General features: G+C 38.9%; 1 protein-coding gene and 1 non-coding gene across 2 annotated transcripts in view; both read left to right on the top strand.

The window, feature by feature from the left end:
• The window catches only part of CBX5 (chromobox 5), a 39,135-nt gene that overhangs the window by 11,208 nt on the left and 11,364 nt on the right, over positions 1-16,563 (top strand). The window contains exons 2-3 of the mRNA XM_037137600.2: positions 6,971-7,148; positions 12,371-12,557. Of these exons, the coding sequence (XP_036993495.1) occupies positions 7,012-7,148; positions 12,371-12,557 (324 nt within the window). The 5' untranslated portion in view covers positions 6,971-7,011. The remainder of the gene's footprint in view (positions 1-6,970; positions 7,149-12,370; positions 12,558-16,563) is intronic.
• On the top strand, positions 6,761-6,897 carry LOC119043563 (small Cajal body-specific RNA 11). Its single transcript, XR_005081448.1, has one exon. It is a non-coding gene; the product is annotated as a small Cajal body-specific RNA 11 (non-coding RNA).

Below are 16,563 nucleotides of genomic sequence, written 5' to 3'. Positions count from 1 at the left end.
AAGAATAAAATGGTTTTGTAAATTTGGTTTCTTTTCATCTGTTTTATTGCAATAAGGCTAGATGGAGAACACTTTGATGACAAGGCTATAGCTGACAATTTAATCTTTACTTGAGCCATTAGTCTTTCCCAAGGGCCTTAGGAGAGAAATAGGAATTTCTCAAGCCTGGGCCTACTGAAGCCACTCATCAGTAGCATATTTCAGTAATTTTCAACCTTTTTAATCTTGTCGCACACATAAAATAATTACTAAGAGTTTGCTGATCTGACAAAAAATAGGTATAATTTTGCTTCCTTCACATCAGACAGCTATTATTGTGTTGGCTGTTACCATTTTTTTATTTGACAGTCTAAGGGAAAAGAGGTCAGTGCCCATGACTAGTCAGGTATTGCATGTTTTAAAAGCTCTTGGTGCACAACTGGTTAACAATTGCTGGTGCATGTGACAGGGTGCTTCACATATGCCTTCAACCTCTGCTACTTTTAGAATGGCTCTTTTTTCTGGAGGATTTTGCCCTTAGTAGACTTATAGGATTTATATTGAAACTCTGAAATGAGGAGGGAGCTCATTGATTATGCATTTTGACATTTGGTCTGAGTACCACCTTTAAATGGTTGAGTGGGTAGTTCAGTGAGGCAACTTACCAATTATTTTCTATTACTTTTTAAATAATACAAAGAAAGCCTAGAGAAAGATTTAGAATTGTAAGATTATATATGTGTATATACTTATATGTATGTTTTTGCTTGTAAGTAGTGATGAAAATATAATTTGCTACACCAAGATCAAAGAAAAGCCACCAAGACAGCCGGTGTTAGAAAGGGACTGGAGGGACCTGAGCAGAGCCTGAATTTTACGGAGGAGACAGATATCCTGAGACCCAATTTGGTTGGTTCTGTGATTCCAGGATTGATTGGTTAATGCAAATGTTAACTATCATCTGTTGTTCTTCTGGATTTCCCCAGTTTTCCTCTCTAATTTCTGGGGATTGGCAGTTTTAACATGTTTTTTTCCTTTATCCTTATATGTGGGGTTTTTTTTTTCTTCTTTTTCTGCTTTATCTCCTCACCTCTTCCCCTTTTTATTTTTCTGGAAGATTCATCTGTTAAAGATGTCTCCTGTCATCAATTTGGAATGTGGGTTCTAACTGTGCCTGACTACAATGATCTTTGATGTTTTTCCAAGGCTGACTCTCCCTAGATCCATAGTTTAGGTGTTTTTTTTCCCTGGCACTCAGAGGCCTGTAAGGTGAATTTGCCTTGTATTGTTGATATGAAGGGTTGGTGGGGCCTGCTGTCTTCTTGTATCCTTATGGGCAATTAAATTGCCAGAATCTATCTGTAGATACTGCTGCCTTTAACAGAGAGTTACTGCTTACATTCAAGAGAGAGCTGAGAGCTGTTATGCCTGAAAGACACAAGAAATTTGAGAAGCTACTCACCCCTTCCCATGGAGATTTCCACAAGGATACGGTTGCTCTTAGAGGTTCATTCTCTCTCTTCCTTCTTCATGGTATCAGGATTCTACCTTAATCACTCCATCATCCTGCCAGCCATGTCTCATTTCTCATACTGGAACGCTCCCTCCTCCCAAGCTCAGCGTGAACCTCCAGTCTTGATGCCTTATCTGGTCCGGACTCTAGCTCTTAAATTGTCCGTCTGGCTTTGTGTTTCATTTGACCCTAATACACTGGGTCGCAGTGTCTAAAAGAGAATTATATCCCCTCTGATGTCTGAGTGCATTTCTCATTTCTTACTGCTGCTCCTGAGCAGATCTGTAACTTCAAGGTTAAGATAAGACACATTCCATCAGAACTATGTCGTCATCCTTGCCAGCTTCTGATCTGTGACTGTCCAGGAGATTTACAAGACAATTGCATGCCATTCTTTACAGAATATTATGGTTGGACTCTGACTCCTGGCATCGGGCCCAATTAGATTTGTCAGCTGTTACAAAAACCATTTCCCAAAGAATAAGGGCCCTCAGCCATGTGCCCTTTAGGCAGGTCTTAAGAGTGGGTAGAGGGAATTGATCCCTTTATTCCCTGGTGGTTTAGGGAGAAGGGTGGACTCCAGAATATTTTTATCCCTTTCTTCCTTGAACTCACTTTTTTTTTTTTTCCTGAAGGTTAGTGTTTCTCTCATTCTGTCCTGTCCTTTATTCCTTCACAGGATTTACTATTAATCAGTATTTTCATTCTGCCATTTCCTATGCTTTTCTGGGTTTTAAGGCATAAGAACAAGTATTTTACCCTTGAGAGAGAATGTATCTGCCTTTCTCTCAAGGTTTATTAGTTTGCTGTTGTCTAATTAACAAAGACACTGTTCCTCCTTTCTTGCTGTCTACCTAACATGATAAGCGGCAGGAGTTACTGCATGTGATATGGTTTAATGGCTTAGGAATTTGAAAGGTCATATTTCCTGCTGCTGTTGTATTCTGCCCTATAATATTTTTACAAAAGCTTCTCTTTAAGGGACTGAACAGCTCTTTGGTTTCAACATAAACACACCCTTTCCCTAGGAGGTAGGCAGTGGGGATATATTTGGCCCAGTTTAGTGATTCTAGAGTGAGATCAAAATTTATTTACTGAGATCACACATGGTAAGTTAATCACAGAATCAGAACCTTGATCTAATTTCTTTGGCATGGTTTTCACATAAGAGTTAAACAAAAAAATTTTAACATCCACAGCTGAAAGTCTTCAAATTTTTAAAAAGTTATCGGTTGAGAGAGAGAGAGAAGCATGGTTTGTTGTTCCACTTACTTACGCATTCATTGGTTGATTCTTATATGTGCCTTGACCAGAGATCAAACCCAAAACCTTAGTATGTTGGGATGAACCTCTACCCAGCTGAGCTACCCAGCCAGGGTTAAAAGTCTTTTTAAAAGAAAGGGTTTATCAGGCCTTAGGGCAAGGAGTCTGTCTAAACCGCCAGCAGCATGGCTAGGTAGACAACATGTCCATTGCCCAGTTTTTATACATCAGGTAGGGAGGAGAAAGATGTGACTATTCTGAAAGTGTTTATTTACATTAGCTACAGACAAAGGGGGTGGGAGTAGGTGAAACAGGGCTAGTTCTGGGATAGGTGCAGTAGGGTCCTTGAAGAAGTGCCCACTCCTGTGGATTAGCTGTGGGCAGCAGATTAGAAAATTGATGTGTAAATAAGATGCATAGACAGACTCCTGGGATTTGTGGCACCTGGCTATTCTCTCTTGGATAATCTCAGAAATAGCCACCTGGAAATTAATCCTAAATTCCAACAGATACACAGGAAATTTGAGCATTCTTTTGTCAGAGCTGATTGATCCACAGTTATTAACAGACTAATGTTCTTTCGCTTTCTGGCTGCTATAATTTTAATTTAGAACGTCTCAGAATATTTTTCTCGTCATCCTTTAACTATAGGAAGTAAAAAGAAAAAAGAAAAAAAAAACAATTTAGGAAGCCCTGGCTGGTGAGGCTCAGTTGGTTGGAGCATTGTCCTGTAAACCAAAAGGTCACAGGTTTGATTCTGGTCAGGGCAGTCTGGGTTGGGGGGTTTGGTCTCAGGTCTGGGTGCCAAGAGGCCACCTATGGATGTTTATCTACCTCTCTTTCCTCCTCCCTTTCTCTCTCAAATCAATGGGCATGTCCTGGGGTGAGGATTTTAAAAAAAAAAAAAAAAGTTAGGAAGCCCTGGCATTCTAGCTCAGTTGGTTAGAGCACCGTCCTGATACTCGAATACTGTCAGTTTGATCCCAGGTCAGTGCACAAACAAGAAACAATCAATGAGTGTATAAATAATGGCAAGGAGATGTCTCTCTCAAATTAAAAAAAAAATTTAAGTTAGAAGTCAAAAAGGGAAACTTGGAGATTTCATGATGGGTCCATTCAAAGTTGAGGAAATCTTTTGTAGTTGAAAACTGTCTGTTCTTTTACCCTATAATTTTTTCTGTTTGATAACCAAATAATCACCATTCTCTGCTTTTTCCTCAGTCAGGTTGTTTTTGATGTCCCTTTTCTTCATCTTATGGCAGCCATCTCTGGCTCTAAAGATGAGTATCTATAAAGTAGAGCAGGGTTTTGGAGCTCTCTAACATGTTCTGTAGGCTCAGAAAAAAATACAAATATATGGGACTGCAAGCTCTAAGTATCTTTTCTTTATCTCAGTTTTCTTTTTCTCAAGTATTAGGAATTATTGATATAAGTAATTTTTAGTGATACATTTTTTTGGATGATTAGTTATCTTAAAATTTGTTATATAACAAGAACAACTAATGAGAAGTGGCTTTAACTGTGATAGTTGTGACTGAACTGCTCTCCTCCCTTTTAAAACTACTTAAGGGTTAATTTTTTTTTTCTGTCTATAATTTTAGTTGAAAGGTTCTTTGGTAGTTTTTCAAGGCTCTGGGTTCTGTTTCTTTATCTAGTAATCTCCCAAAGGACAGTTATGTAGTATCCCAAATACTCTCCTTCCACTTTTTGTGTTATCTCTCCCCGCCCCCAAGCAAGTGACAGATGGTAGAAGAGGCCTTGTGTAAAGTGCTTCTGGTGGGCTGGATTAAGGGGTGGTGGTTTGACCCAATACTGTTGTAGAAGGACCTAACCTTTCCCCTCCCCCGTCCTGTTGAGCTATAATCCTGTTAGATGATTTTAAAATGCTATTGATTAATTCCCAGTGCTCTTAGAGGAATAAGCATAAATTTTGGATTTAAAACCCAAGAACCAGTTCTCTTGAGTTCCGATGTCCTTAGCCTTGAGGCCAAAGTGGGTGCCTTTCAACTTCTTCACTTGGTCTTCACTGAAAAGGAAAGTTAAGGCTTTTTAACTTTTCAGTTTGCCTCTCCCCCTCTTAGTCTAGTACTGCTGCCAGTTGCCATGGTAACGGACTGGGACAGCTGCGCAGTGGCGCCCAGGCAGCTGGGTGGGGGCGGGGGAGCTGCCAGCCCGCCAAGTCCCAGACCTGGGAGGGGAGGTCCCTCCTGTTAGCCCAGAGGGAAAGAAAGAATCGGGGCGATCCGGTAGGTAAATGAGGGAACCCCCATTCATCTTCTCCCTTTGGGGTGTCTCCGCTGCATGAAGGTATAAAGGGAGATTTTCCTCTTTTCTCCCTCAAACTGAAGAACACATATGTAAATCCTTGTTTTTCCTCGTGAGGCAGGGGAGGCCATGGCCACAATGCTTAACTGCATGCATCTAACCCAGGGCTGGTTTTAACCCCAGCGCTCTGACCTAAACTGCTCAGCTCCCGGAAATTCCAAGGTGAGTGGGGTGGGGTGGGGTACTCTCCCTGGAATATGACATTTCCTGTCTCTGGTGAGGTCGCAGGCTGTTTTTATTTTAAATAAATCAAATCAGATATTTGTTCTTGAAGCTACGACTCTCTTCTACATTCATGGAAAAATTATTTTGAAACCCCTTCCATCCTCTCGCCCACCCCCCTCTTCCAAATAAAGAATTTTAATGAAAACTTAGTTTTATTACAGGGCAATAATGGGTACAGGCCGTATTTTGGGTGGGCAGACCTATTGCTAGCAAATTCTGCAGGTACAGTTTTCAACTATATTCTTGGAATAATTCCTTCAAATTTGCAATTTGAAGTAAATTAGTAAATGCAACTTTTTATGCTACTTGACCTGAACAAAATCCTGAGATTAGAGTCACCTTCCCTAATCCTGGGAATGGTCTTCTGGTGGAGATGGAAATATTTGTAGAAAGTGCCAAAAAGAATCTGTAAAGATTACAACAAAATGAATATGAAGTTCAGCTAAGAAAACAATTCCTGGTACTCTGTAATCCAGACTGTAGGCACCATTTAGCATGGTTAAAGAATTCTTAAAAATGATTATGGTAACAACGTGGGAATTTTTTAAAAAAACCCTAGATTCTCTGTTGAGTACCCCCTGGTTGTGCATATTTCTGAGCTTAACTCAATTTCCATTTGTGTTGCATTCAGCTTTCCTTGGGCCAATGAATGGTTCCTCTGTGTTTTGAGGCTTCATGTTGATGTGAGTCTGGGGCCAGACTTCTTTTTCCTCCTCCTCATTCTTTGGCCTGAAGTCAACTCCAGTTAAGAGGAGAGGTACCTTCTTAACTATTTGGATTAGTTGAGCCTTGGGGATTACTGAACAATCCAATGACTAATTTTGATTTTTAGGATTAAAAACATTTTTTTTCTCCTCCCTGCCTCCCTCCCATCCCTGGAATGAGAAAGGAGGCTTAGTGTGTTTGAGATATCAATCTTGTTTTTGTAAACTGATGGATGCTCTGAAAAGACAAGCTCAATTTGTTTAAGGGAAATGTACACCATGTCACTGAAAATCTGAAAGATGCCTGAGCAGGCCTTTTTTGTGCTGCTAAGAGACCAACCAATCAGGATGCTAAGAGCAGAGGAAAGTTACATATTGGTGCCTTTTCTTTTCTCATTTTTATAAAGAACCTTATTTAATTTGGAGGGAAAGGTTTTACTTCTATTACGGTTGTTTTAACTGCAAGTTTTCCACATTTCTGAGTCCCTGGCTTGTAAACAGTTACAGAAGTAGCCAGGAGCAACATGCCACACTACTTGTCTTTTGGAATCTGAAGTTAGAGGAATTAGACAATCGTGCCATCTAATTTTGGTCCTGTTAGTCGAAGAGAAAGTTGTGCTTGGGAAAGTGGGAATAGACCCATTTTTTGGTTGTTAGGAATTTAGGAATTGTATGTAGAGTACTTCAAGACCTGAGAGAATAGTATGTGGCAGTTGTGTTCTACCCTTTGCATCTCATCAAAAAGAGAAACTTGTCCTGGTCTATGCTTTCTCTGCTCCCCCTGTATTCTTGTAACAGGGAAGTCTGCAGGATACACAGCAGTCTCCCTCTCAGTTTAGGAGGACTATCTGAGTATAGGGCTGCCTCTTAATGGCACGAGAGGGCAATTTAAAAAAAGAAGAGAAGACAGAAAGTTAACTCCTCACATGTGTCCTGACCATTTTGTCTTTCCTGTTTGCAGGAACCTAGTGGCCTTAGTCCTCAGGTGGAACAGCGTGCGACATGGGAAAGAAAACCAAGCGAACAGCTGACAGTTCTTCTTCAGAGGATGAGGAGGAGTACGTCGTGGAGAAGGTGCTAGATAGGCGTGTGGTTAAGGGGCAAGTGGAATATCTGCTGAAGTGGAAAGGCTTTTCTGAGTAAGTGCCTTCTCTTAGGCCTTAGGACTCTACAGAAGTAGACACCTGTGGTTTATTTCCCAATGAACAACACCGTAGGGAAATAAACCTTTTGTCTTTTTCTTCTTGCATTTGCACTCCTTTCCTAAGAGTCAGAAGACAGCGATAAACTGAACAAAGTCTTCCTTCTTTTTGGAGCTAGTATTCTAATGATAATGCTTTTGAGAGCAGTATCATGAATTGGTTAGGAACATAGACTTTGGACCCAGATTGCCTGGGTTCAGCTTCCCACCACCACCACTTTGACATGATATGGGACCTTGGTTAAGTTCCTTAATCTTTTTTTTCTTCTCAATATTATAGGGATAAGACATGATAGTTGTCTTACAGATGTTGGGTAGATACACAGAGCCTGACACATAAGCTCAGTGTAAGTAGAAATTTACTGTTAACTACTCTTTATACATGCATTGAATAAGATGAAGATGATAATGTCGTCATCACCATGGACTCCAAAGCCCATAGCTATCCAAAGCCCTAGATCTTAGAATTGTCCTGGAATAAAGTACTTTTTAAAAATATATATTTTATTTATATTTAGAGCAAGGGGAAGGGAGAGAGAGAAAGAGACGGAGAGAAACATCAGTGTGGTTGCCTCTTGTGTGGACTCTACTGGGGACCTGGCCTACATCCCAGGCATGTGCCCTGACTGGGAATCAAACCAGTGACCCTTTGGTTTGCAGGCTGGCACTTAGTCCACTGAGCCACACCAGCCAGGACCTAGGCTGAAGTACTTAATGAGGCTTAAATCTCAGGCCACAGTCCCATCCCATTGTATTCCTCCCGTGTGTGTGTGTGTTTTAAATCCTCATCCAAGATTATGTTTATTGATTTTAGAGAGAGGAAGGGGAAGAGAGAGAAAGAAACATTGATGTGAGAGAGAAATATCTCTCAGTTGCCCCTGGTACCTACCCTGACTGGGGATCAAACTGCAACCTTTTTGGACGACACTGCAACCTTTTTGGATGACACTGCACCTACTAAACCACTGGGCTAGGGCCATATTTATTTTTGAAAAAATTTAAATATACAGCTGAGGCAAAAGAAGTTGAGTGAACACTCAGATATATTCCACCTAGTTTCTACAATTAACATTTTACTATAACTGATTAATCTTACTCCTTTATCCATCAATCTATTTAAAAAACCCTTGAAAACCCTCCTTTTTTAAGTCAGCTATAAGAATAATACTGAAGTGATGACTAGAATGTCTGTTAGTAACTGGCTTTATGCTGAAGCACTAAAGTAGATTATTCTTTTCTTTGGAATAACTAGAACTAGATACATTGAAGCATAGAAGACATAACTTGAAAGGTAATATGTGAAGCTGTGTAATCATTTGGCATTTTGCCCCAATTGCTGGTTAATTTTTTTATTTTACTAATTTATTTAAAAATTTTTTTGAAGATTTTATGTATTTTTTAGAGAGAGGGGAAGGGAGGGAGAAGGGGAGAGAAACATCGATGTATGAGAGCTACATTGAGATATGGCAGTCCGTTGACTCTTGCATGCCCCCTCCCAGGGACCTGGCCCACAACCCAGGCATGTGCCCCTGACTGGTAATTGTACCTTCAACCTTTTGGTTCACAGGCTGGTGCTCAGTCCACTGAGCCACAACAGCCAGGGACACTTGCTGGTTAAGTGTTCTCTTAGGATGCCTGATTACAAAGAACATATTTCTCATAACCAATGAACTGACAAAAAATGGTTTAGGATCCTTAGAGTGGTACTGTCCAATAGAAATATAATGCAAGCCACAAGTGTAATTTTATTTCATTTTTATTTTTTAATTTCTTTTGAAGATTTTATTTACTTTTAGAGAGAGGGGAAGGGAAGGAAAAAGAGAGGGAGGAAAACATTAATGTGCAAAGAGATACATTGATTGGTTGACTCTCACATGTTGCTGACTGGAGACCTGGCCCACAACCGAGTCACGTGTCCTGACTGGGAATCAACTAGTGACCTTCTGGTTCGCAGGCCAGAGCTCAATCCATGGAGCCACACCAGCCATGATACAATTGTAATTTTAAATTTTGGGGTGGCCACAGTAAAAAAAGTAATTAATTTTAATAATATATTTTATCTAACACAATATACAAAATGATATTTCAACAGTAATTAATTTTAAAATTGTTGAAATACTTTAAATTATTTTTTCATACTAAATCTTCAAAATTTGATATGTATTTTACCTTTTAATAACACATCTCACTCCAGACTTGTCACCTTTCAAATCCTCAGTAGTCACATATTAAACATCACAGCTTTAAAGTGTAGGACTTAAATATACTAAAAGATTTAATGTTTTGACAGTACCTTTGGACAAAGCATGAATCAGGAGCCTATGGAACATACTTAAGGTTATTTCACTATGCGAATGAATCAAAGTTTCTTATCTGGAGCACTGATTTAGGTGGGACAGTTTGTGCACTATAGGATGCTTAGCACTAAAGGTGAGTAACATGGCAATCGGAATATGCCCTCCATATTTCTAAAGAAAGATAAAAGAAGGAAAGACAAGGCTTGGGGTAGACAGATTAAGCATTTATCCTTTGTCAGAAATGCCCAGGATTTTATTAAAGATTGAAACAAATTTTGCACCTTCACCCTTGTTTATATCTAAGTATCTATTGTTTGCTAGGCAGTGGTCAGGTTCTGCTTTGGTTGATATACTGTAGAAACAGCAATATCATTATGGTTGGAAAAGTGATAATCCCATTGTAGAACTGGCTTTTTGTTCTGTGAAAAGGGACTCTCCTACCCCTATATCTAGTGTTGGCATGCCTTTGATTTTGGTACCTTAATTTCTTCTGGTATAGTAAACTGTATATATAGTCTGTGGATTTGGGAAAAGGTTACTCTATGAGGAGATATATATATATATATACTGAAAAGGGGGTATGAACAAAAAAGGATTTTCTTGTTTTAGCTCAAATGATTTAAAAAATTGTCTCATTCTTAAGCTACTTTTGCAGAACTTTAAGTAAGTCTAGGATAAATATCTCAATTTTTTTTTTCATTCTGCTTTTTATTTGAGTCATGTCTTATGTTCAAACCATTCCTAGCCTGGCTGGTATAGCTCAGTGGATGGAGTGCGGGCCTGCAAACCAGAGTATCGCGGTTCGATTCCCAGTCAGGGTACATACCGGGTTGCAGGCCAGTTCCCAGCAGGGGACACACAAGAGGCAACAGTACATTGATATTTCTTTCCCTCTCTCCTTCCCTTCCCCTCTAAAGATAAATAAATAAAATATTTTTAAAAAATTTTCTGTATAGAGGTACTTTACTTTAAAAATAAGAACAATACAATATCTAAAATGGATAGTACATAAAAATGTTCCCAAGTCAGTGAGGGTATTGTAGAAATTGCTTCTCTGATATATTTATAGGTGTATTTTATTTTATTCATTTTTAAAGATTTTATTTATTTAAAAAATATATTTATTTTTTTTATTTTTGAGAGAGGGGAAGGGAGGGAGAGAAACATCAGTGTGTGGTTGCCTCTCGTGTGCCCCACAATGGGGACCTGAACTGCAGCCCAGGTGTGTGCCTTGACTGGGAATAGAACCGGTGACCCTTTGCTTTGTAGTCCAGGGCTCAATCCACTGAGCCACACCTGCCAGGGCTAATTTATTTATTTTTTAGACAGAGGGGAAGATAGGGAGAAAGAGAGGGAGAGAAACATCAATGGGTGATTGCCTCTTGTGTAACCCCTACTGGGGACCTGGCCCCCAACCCAGTTGTGTACCCTGACCGGAAACTGAGCCAGCAACCCTTTGGTTCACAGGCCAGTGCTCAGTCCACTAAGCCACTCCAGCTAGGGCTATAGGTGTATTTTAATATAAATTAGTCCTTATATGGAACCAGAAGAACATTTGTCACTGGCTAGGAATGAAGAAGATGTCTGGTTTAGTTTTTCTCATATAGGTACATTTCTTATTTGATTTCATAAGCTTTATGATGGAGTTGAGGGTTTGGTTTTTTAAAATCCATGCCAGGAATACAGAGAACAACTGTGAATACCAACTATTTGTTAACCTCATAATAGGACTCCCTTGATCTAGGTTTAATTAGACCCAACTATGTAGTTTGGGGGTTGTTTTTTATTTTACTTATTAATGTAACAGTGTGTTTTTGACTACCTAGTGACAGTAGGCTTGAATCCAGACCATTGAGTTAATGTACTACAGTTTCCACTTCTGAGTCTTCTCCGTATGGTTTGTCTATATTCTAACGGTTTAAGCCTTTACTGCTTTTTTTCTAAATAACTATTTCTAATCCTCCAAACTTTTGTTGATATTTCTCCTAAATATAAGTAACATTTAATGGGGGGAGGGCATATGATTTATTAGTGTCTTCTCATGATTTGTATAGATGATTATATGTATAAAATCATTATTTTGCCATTTTTGAAGAATTAATATTTGAGTTTTATCGAAGAATAGTTTACAACCCATAAATATCATTCATTGAAAGTGTAAAATTCAATTATTTTTTTTATCCTCGTCTGAGGATATGTTTATTGATTTGAGAGAAACATCAGCGTGAGAGAGAAACATTGATTGGTTTCCTCCCACATGAACCCTGACTGGGGCTCGAACCTGTAATCTTGTGGTGTATGGGATGGTGCTTCAGCCAACTGAGTTGTGCAACCATTTCCACACTGTAGTTTTAGAACATTTCTATAACTTCCCCAAATTTCTGTGAGCCCATATGAGGTTAATCCCAACACCCAGCCCCCTTATCAGGAAGCCATTCATCTGTTTCTAAAGTTGTCTTTCCTAGACATTTCATATAAATGGAATCAGACAATATATAGTCTTTTGTATCTGGTTTCATTTGTTTTGAATAAATAATGTTTTTGAGTTTTTCCATGTTGTAGCATGTATTAATTAGTATTGTGGGTTTTTTGTTGCTGAATAGTATAGTTCATTGTAAGGATATACCACATTTTGTTTACCCAGTCATCAGTTCATGGATATTTAAATTGTCTTTTGGCTATTAAAATGCTAATTTTTTACAGATATATTAAGCAAAGTTTTTGGATAAATTCCTAGGATCAAATTTTTATCTCCTTAAGTGTAGGGTTTCTTTCTTAATTTTTCATACTTATCCTCTTTAAACTAAGGCATCGGATTTTCCCCCACCTTACTGTTTCCATTTTCTCTGTTCTCCTTGCCCAGGGAGCACAATACTTGGGAACCTGAGAAAAATTTGGATTGCCCTGAGCTAATTTCTGAGTTTATGAAGAAGTATAAGAAGATGAAGGAGGGTGAAAATAACAAACCCAGGGAAAAATCAGAAAGTAACAAGAGGAAATCCAGTTTCTCAAACAGTGCTGATGATATCAAATCTAAAAAAAAGAGAGAGGTAAGCTTTCTCCTTTTTTCCACATACTATTCTTTTGTCACCTCAATCTCCACATCTCTCCCCAAAATACCTGATTTTGTTTATTTCTGTTCTAAGGATGGCCCACAAGGTAAAATTGTTGAACAAAAGAACTTCCAGGGAGGTACGGTATGTTAATTAACTACAGTGCCCCCTCCTGGCTGAATGAGAAATGTAATACATATATACTGAGTTGTGATAAGGTGCCAAAATTAAATCCCTGTAAAACATTCAGCCACTCTTTATCTTCTCCAAAGTAGAAGGCTAAGCTATCATAGAGAAGAAGGGTCTTTGGTGAAATTTTTTTAATAATACAAAAGGGCTTAAAATATTATCACTTTGCTGCTTTTTTCTTCTTGTTCCAAAGATAGCACTTACTTTCTTTTTCTTTTTTAACATGAAGCAATGAATTTGTCACCCAGTTTCAGTGTATATGCTGCTGAAGCAAGCACAGCCCTTATTTTCAATCCTTTATATTCTTTCTTTTTTTCATTCAGGTGAAATTCACATAACATAACTAACCATTTTAAAGTATACAATTCAGTGAGCATGTATATCCTCTTTTGATCTTTTTAAAATGTACTTTACATAAATCAATTTCATCTTTTTAAATCTTATTCAGTTTGGAACGTCTGAAATTTTGGTTTGATTCAGTTGCTTTAGTCCTTCTGATCTTTAGGTCTCAAGTAACTAGCATAAGCACTTATCTCCTCTTTAAAAAATTTTTTTTACTGATTTTATTTTTTAATTTATTTTTTAAAAGATTTTACTTATTTAGTTTTAGAGAGAGATTCAGGGAGGGAGAGAGGGTGAGAAACATCAATGTGTGGTTGCCTCTCATATACCCCTTACTGGGGATCTGGCCCAAAACCCAGGCATGTGCCCTGACCAGGGATTGAATTGATCTTTCGGTTTATAGGATGATGCCCAATCCACTGAACCACACCAGTCAGGGCTATTTAATGATTTGACGGAGACAGAGACAGAGAACATTGATTTGTGGTCCATTTATTTATGCATTCGTTGGTTGATTCTTGTATGTGCCCTGACTGGGGATTGAACCTGCGATCTTGGCATATCAGAATGATACTCTACACAACTGAGCTACTAGGCCAGGGCATTATTGCCTCTCTTCATCTATTATCTTTTCCATCTGTACACTTACGTACATACAAATATACACCCCCTTCCAGCTTCCACTCCTTTCCTTTATTCAAGGTTGTGAAGCCTTTTGTGGTGAAGGATGTATTGTACCCTTAAAGTTTAATGAAATAAAAGCATAATTCTGCATCTGAATCTTCTAGCATAACTGTCATAAGCATTCCTATTTATCTTCATTCTGCTTGGATACCCATTTTTCTAGAGCATTGGTTCTCAGCTTTGGCTGCACATTAGAACCACAGGGGTAGGGTGGAGGGGGGCAGTTTAAAAAACCTTCAGCACTCAAAATATGCCCCAGACCAGTTATATTCAGATTTCTGTGGGTTGGACCTATGCATCAGTATTTTATAAAGACATATATAAATGATTCCTCGTCTCCATAGGAGAGAAAATGGAAGACCAGTTTTCCCAAAAGGATTGCAATAAGAGTGAAAGATTGGAGGCTGCAAGTGAATTGTGTCTGGGTTTGTGTCTATCTCCTTGTTTCCCTCATTAATTTTATTTTTAAAAATATTTTTTGATTTTTAGAGGGGTAGGGAGGGAGAAAGAAAGGGAGAGAAATATTAGTGTGTAGTTGCCTCTTGTGTGCCCCCTACTGGGGACCTGGCCCACAACCCAGGCATGTGCCCTGACTGGGAATCAAACCAGCACTAATAAATAATTTGAGAATGCCTTCCCTTTTCAAAGGAGCTAAGGTTAAGTTCATTCTTTTCTTTTTTAAATTTATTGGGGTAACATTGGCTAATAACATTATATATGTTTTAGGTGTACAATTTAATTTTTTTTAGTCCTTCGGAGTCTTTTATCATTTGATTACTTTTCCAGCTAAGTAAAGAGACCAAAAAATAACACTGTGAGGTTTTTAACTAGCCATTTATGACACAGTGGGTCCTTCCTCAACCTAAGGTTTTTGTCCTATTAAAAAGGAGCAGTCTGGCTTAAAGCCACTGGCCAGTGCAGAGAGTTTTGTTCCTGGGCCAGGTTCTATGCTGCTGACCTTGAAAAACAGCCCCCACATGCCTCTTACATTGTAATGTTCATCTGCGGCCTCTGACAGCATTCTCAACAGTGCTGGTGGCTGTCAGCTAGGCAGCTAAGCTGGAAGATAGGTGATTGTATGTTTTAAAGGTCCAGGAGGGGGTTGCCTTTTTTTTAAGACCACCAAAGAAAAAACTTGTTAGTTGGCATTATGCCTGATTTAAGATTACTGCTTGTGTGATGATTTTAGCATTTTCCTCACCTCATCTCCTTTTCAGCAACTTGAACATTTTTCTTCCCTTCCCTCCTTATGTGACAAACCTGTTTTCAGCCGCTAGCTATGATTTACAACTCAGTTCATGTGCCAGCATTCCAGCTGTGAGCAGCTGTGTGCACATCTGGGAACCTCCTCTACTTAAGGGCCCCCAAAAGAGGCTATGTTTTCCAGTCAGTATCTCATCTGGTCTATGCATGAAATTTCCTCCCAGTGTGCGTTCTGGTATCTTTGGGGAGCACCTGGACCCTGAATGTTTTTCTCAGAAGAAAGCAAGGTGAAAGTCAGATCAGAGACTTTATTATGAAAATCAAACATCAGATATTAGTTCATTTGCAAAGTCTTTATCTTCCATAATAAGATTTTTTAAATTACATGCTTTTCCCTGGCTGGTGTGTCTCAGCGGATTGAGTGCCAGCCTCTGAATCAAAGGGTCCCTGGTTTGATTTCCAGTCTAGGGTACATGCCTAGGTTGTAGGCCAGGTCCCCTGTGTGGGGTGTGCAAGAGGCAACCGTACATTGATGTTTCTCTCCCTCTCTTTCTCCCTCCCTTCCCCTCTCTAAAAATAAATAAATAAAATCTTTTAAAAATACATTAACTTAAAAAATTATCTTCTTTTGCCGTGGCTGTTGGCTCAGTGGATTTGAGTGCCAGCCTGCAAACCAAAAGGTCACCAGTTTGTTTCCCAGTCAGGGCACATTACTGGGTTGCTGGCCAGGTCCCTGGGAGGGACAAGTGAAAGGCAACTGATGGATAGGTTTCTCTCCCTCTCTTTCTCCTTCCCTTTACCTCTGTCTAAAAGTAAATAAGTGAAATCTTTAAAATTACCTGCTTAGTATAAAATTTTGCCATTTTGTTCTCACCAGTGCCATCGCACTTGAATCAGACCTTGTACTCCTTACCTAGACTACATGATTGCATTCTGACCAAATTTGAGTACTTCCTTAGAGAATAATCAGTTTGTTTTAAATCACTGTCCAATTCTGTTCTCAAATCCCAGTGACTCATCCACATCCGGAGCAGATAGGGTCTCACAGACCAGGGTCTCATCTCCAAATGCGTGGGTGATTGCAGTATGTGAACTCTTAAAGAAATTTTTTTTTATGGTACTTCCTTAATGATTGTTACTTCTGTTTTTTTATATATATGGATGACTGTGTGAAAAGAAGTATTAAAATATTTGTCAGTGTTAAGGTAAACTAAAAGTCTGAAAAAAGAAAGATTGAGAAGGGTGGAGAAATGTATAATGTGAAAAGGTTTTAGTTTGGGTAAACATGGAGTCGTTTGTCATTTCTGAAGCCATTTAAGGCTAATCAATTTATATCATTAAGGAGATTGGATTAGAGGAGTTCCCAGATGGTGGCTCCAGAATATTTTAATGGATAGTAGAGACTTTTAGGGGCCACTCTTAATCTTGAAGGAATATTGGAAGGATAACTACATCTTCTTGCAAACGTATTTTTTGGCATCACTGTCACTGGGTGATGTAATGTTGTATTTTTTTAAGTTTTAAGAACTTTATGAATTGTGACAAAAATGGTTGTCAGGTGAGTCCTGACCAGTGTAGGTCAGTT

This window comes from Artibeus jamaicensis, unplaced genomic scaffold (genome assembly GCF_021234435.1).
Source record: "Artibeus jamaicensis isolate MK-2021 breed Jamaican fruit bat unplaced genomic scaffold, CSHL_Jam_final contig_233, whole genome shotgun sequence".
Lineage (NCBI taxonomy): Eukaryota > Metazoa > Chordata > Mammalia > Chiroptera > Phyllostomidae > Artibeus > Artibeus jamaicensis.
The sequence above is the reverse complement of the archived record's forward strand: the minus strand, read 5'-3'. Positions and strand labels throughout refer to the sequence as shown.